Raw genomic sequence first — 4,570 nt, 5'->3', positions numbered from 1 at the left:
TTCAGACCGGTCTCCACGAAAAGGCCCCTTCACCCCGCTATACTTCTTTAGCTTACCTACCGTAGTGTAAGTCTTTAAAAGACTTCTTGTTTGCCCTTTTGCATTCACCTATCTGAGACTTAATCCAATAGGCAGTTATTGTTAAATCGAATAAAAAAATTACTACCTGTCGATTGCTTTCATATTAAATATTGCGTTTTAAAACATCGACAAATTTCAAAAATAATAGGTGGATAAAACAGGGTAAGGTGTGCCTAAGTATATAAAACCAGAAAAACTAAAAAGATAAAATATTATTTAGTACTAAGTTCCACATAACTAAGTAAGTAGGTAACTAACTAGTTAAATAAATTCGCTTACACCTTACACCTTAGTAAAATTACCCTAGATAGGGAGTAGATTTATATAATACTTATTTTATACCTTTAAGTACTTACTTACATGTTTGATGAATTAACTAAGTATGTAAATTTTTTTCACTTATTCATGTACCTACTTAATATTATTATTACTCAATGTCTCGATACCGAAAACTAATATCTTCCTATGCAATACCTAGTTACTTTCATGATTGCAAACTACATAAAAGTAGTTACTTAATTATTTTGTGCTTGAAGGAAGAGTTCACGGTGCAGTTATGCAGGTCGCCGCAGGTGCTTTTTAATATTTTTAACTGCACTCAACTTGACTACGTATTTTTAATTTATCATTCATTCATTTATTTTAATCACATCACTTTTATCGAAATTTCCCATCCCTTTTGCTAAAACGCTATTTGCCCATAAAGATTTTAAAAAATCATGACATTCTTTAATCATTCATCATTCACCATTCCAAATATGTTCTCCGCCCTTAGTGTCTCCGCCCAATCAGTGTATAAGGAGAAAGATGGCTGATGCATTGCAGAAAAATCCAGATATTTAGGTGTAAGTAGCTATTATAAATGGACCGGCGGCGGCGGTGTGGTGATAGGATTTTTTTCAAGCCAAGGAAGGCAGTGGATTTGAAAGCAAATCACAGCACAGTTGCATTCGAGTGAGCAGAGTGAGATGCAGAAATAGAGAAGAATGAGAATCTCAGAATAATAACAAAGCGACGATAAAATAACTAGAAATAGAATGCCTACGCAACGCACCTTATTTTGACGTTGGACACAAGGATGACATTTGACATTTCATGTTCACAGACTACTAGCTATAGTATTTACCAGCGTCACATTTGCGCATGGAATTTGAAATTTTACTGTGGCTTAATCAATAAATATACAAAAAGTTCTTCGCTACTATCTCGCAACGCGCATGCGTTGCTATGCTTTGAGGAAATGGAAAAATCATTACACTATACTGCATGGAAACACTTAACATTCAGCTGACTGAGGGGAAAACCATGGCTCTGACTCTGCAGGAGAGTTTCGATAGATCCTGCCGGCTTTGTGCCGAGGAACAAGAAGTCACTATCATGATATTCAGTGCTGAAGCAGAAGCCATGCTTTTGCAAAACAAGCTTAACAAATACTTGCTAATTGAGGTAGGTGTGTTGTTATGATCAATCCCTTTTTCGTCATTTTTGTTCACAATATTGACATCAAATATTTTATTGCCTTTTTCAGATTGAAGAAGATGACAGGCTGCCTAAGAATATATGTCTGAAGTGCTGCAGTAAGCTGCACACCGTGTGTGAGTTCATAGACCAGGCCCGCAGCGCGCAGGAGCTGCTCACCAACCGGAGCATCCTGCTGGAGCAGGTTGCCGGCAACATCTCTGATGCACTCAGCATCGACACCGACATCAAATCAGAACCACTCATGTACTTTGATGATGGTGCTCTTATAACTCCAATGGAGGTGAGTGTGGACCCAATGATGGTTCTACAGAATGCTGAGGGCCTCCCGTCACCCACCCCATCATGCGGTGACAACCATATTGCAGCTGATGATGTGAGCTACTTACATGGACTAAATGGTGAGAATGTCACCATCAAGTTGATAAAGAAAGGAGAACATGAGGTAGGTCATATTGATATAGAACCGGAACCCGAACCTGAACCTGAACTTGAAGAAAACACAAACAGTAAAAAGAAAAAGAAAATGCCCAAGCCATTCCCCTGTCTTATTTGTAAGAGAAGCTTCTACACAGAACTGGCATTAAAGAATCACGTCTGGATACATTCCGCAGACGAGAAGACCATAAGATCATTCTCATGTGTCACTTGCAATGCTGGGTTTGACTTCAGAATTGATTTGATGGCACATATGAAGCTGCACAGAACTAATACTACTTGCACAGTTTGTGGACGAGTGTAAGTATTTATAAATTTCCTTCAATATCTTTGACATGAGGGTGACAAAGATATTAAACTGTTATGATTTATCAGTTTCAGATTAGAGCAGAATCTGTTGATGCACATGGAGACGCACCGGTCCCCTCAGAGTGCATACACATGTAAGGTGTGCGGGCGGTCTTACAACTCTATCAGTAACTTGAAGACACACAGTATAACACACAGCAATGAAAGACCTTATAAGTGCCATTTGTGTAAAAAGTGCTTCAAGAGGAATCAAGATTTAAAGGTAATAGCTGTAGCTTTGTATCTATAAGTTAATGCATGTTTGAGTTACGAGTTTATGAGACTTAGCAGTAAATGTTGAAACATAAATAACATTGTAAATTGTTCTAGTCATCATATAACCATCAACCATAAACAATGAAGTACAATATAGTATGCTGAATTTTTCCATTTCAGTTCCACATCAACCAGCATACTGGTGCCAAGCCTTACCAGTGTCCATTCTGTGATAAGTCTTTTGCTAGTTCAGGCAATTGTTACTCCCACCGGAGTCGCATGCACCCCGGGCGCCGCATGGAGAGTGTGGCCATACGAAGGAAAGCAGCTGTTCCCAAGCCTGATTATGCTGTACAACAGAGGGCAATTATGCCAAAAACCCATTTGGTGAATATCAAAGGCATCTACAAGTACCAGTGTCAAATATGTGAACATAGTTTTGTGAAGAGAGATAACTTTACAGTAAGTTTGAAATTTTGTATTTTTGTTGCCTTTGTTTTTCAGTTTAGTTCTTTGGCTTTCTTTTAATTTATATCATACATTTTTATAGATTAAGGACACAAGGTTACTGCTTGAGTAGATTGTTTGATGCATAATAATATATTATAATTATATTTTATCATTTATTACACCACTTGACTGTGACTTGACACAATAATATTTTACAAACAGTTCTGCTTTGTGCATTTATTTGCCATTATTGGTTTTTCCTCTGTGGTCATAATTCAAGTGAGCCTCTTGTTCATAATGCAAGTTTTACCAAACTACCTTTGGACATAATAATATTTATCATTCAGAAATATAGAGTTCTTTACAGAACACTGCCACTGTACCTAATCTTTCTCATCCTTTATTCACTTACCAATTCATGTTTTCCAGTATCACATGTACCAGCATACCGGGGAGAAGCCATTCCAGTGTTCATTCTGCGAAGAACAGTTTGTCACGAGAAGAGGGCTCCTCATTCACCATGACAAGGTGCACCCCACCAATGAGAGGCCACTAGCTCTCTTATCCAAAAATGCCTTATTGAAGTAATCAAGTAAAAGAGAACAAGCCTCCCATTTTATAGTTTATCAGGTACTTTACAGTAAGTATTTATAACTCAATCCGATATGTTAATATGGTTTATGGAGTAGCTTAAAAGCTATGAGCAAGGTATACAATATAAACAATAAAACTTGAGAGTGACTACTAATACTTGAGAGTAATATACTAAATGTGTTCTGCTGTGTTGTTTGAGTGTATCTTCATATAAATTTCCTGGGTCCTAAGAGGCAGATTAATAAATATAATGTGATTAGTGCCGCCTCATACATTGTGTTTAAATTTTAAATGTAGGTATTATTCATACTTGTGATTACATTGCTATTTTTACAGTATGTATCATTAGACATTAGAAATACATTGTTAGTAATCTCTAGCAATATTTTGGGTATCTTCCTAGTTGCTACACTTTAGCCATTTATCTTTGTACCATTTATCATTTTATTAAATAGAAAATAGGAATATAATTTTAGGAGCAAGTACTCTTCGACCTACATGATACGTGTATGAGTGTATGACCTACATGCAGCATGATGGCAGTTGGAAATATTAGGTACTTGTACATGATTATAGTAAATGTATTTAAAAAAGTATTTTTTCAACATCTAGTCATATACATATAAGAAATATACCTAAACTTTGTTTGGTGTAGATTTAGGTACATATTTAAGTTACACTTAAGCTGCGTACACACCGGGCCAACGAACGCCCAACGAACGCCAACGGTTATCCCAACGATGGATATTAACATACATAATACAGGGCAGATTGCAGAAACGAAGGCCAACGAAAAACGTTCGTTGGCGTTCGTTGGCCCGGTGTGTACGCGGCTTTACGAGCCTGAACAGTATTGTATTCCTATATGATTCATTTAAGGTACACATAATACTAAGTCAACAATTTGCATTAAATTTTTGTAAGAATACATAATGCATTTCATTTATTACTTAGTACATTAGAG

At 36.7% G+C, this 4,570-nt stretch overlaps 1 protein-coding gene across 1 annotated transcript; it reads left to right on the top strand.

Moving 5' to 3' along the window:
- The first annotated feature begins 1,194 nt into the window (after window positions 1–1,194).
- Window positions 1,195–3,951, top strand: LOC105389286 (gastrula zinc finger protein XlCGF57.1). The gene is made up of 5 exons (XM_038113113.2): window positions 1,195–1,527; window positions 1,610–2,298; window positions 2,374–2,569; window positions 2,743–3,024; window positions 3,442–3,951. The coding sequence occupies exons 1-5, from the start codon at window positions 1,348–1,350 to the stop codon at window positions 3,598–3,600; spliced, it is 1,506 nt and encodes a 501-aa protein (XP_037969041.2). The 5' UTR covers window positions 1,195–1,347; the 3' UTR covers window positions 3,601–3,951.
- Window positions 3,952–4,570: the final 619 nt, after the last annotated feature.

Source organism: Plutella xylostella, chromosome 5 (assembly GCF_932276165.1).
Source record: "Plutella xylostella chromosome 5, ilPluXylo3.1, whole genome shotgun sequence".
Classification (NCBI taxonomy): Eukaryota; Metazoa; Arthropoda; class Insecta; order Lepidoptera; family Plutellidae; genus Plutella; species Plutella xylostella.
This window is presented reverse-complemented; position numbering and strand designations above follow the sequence as displayed.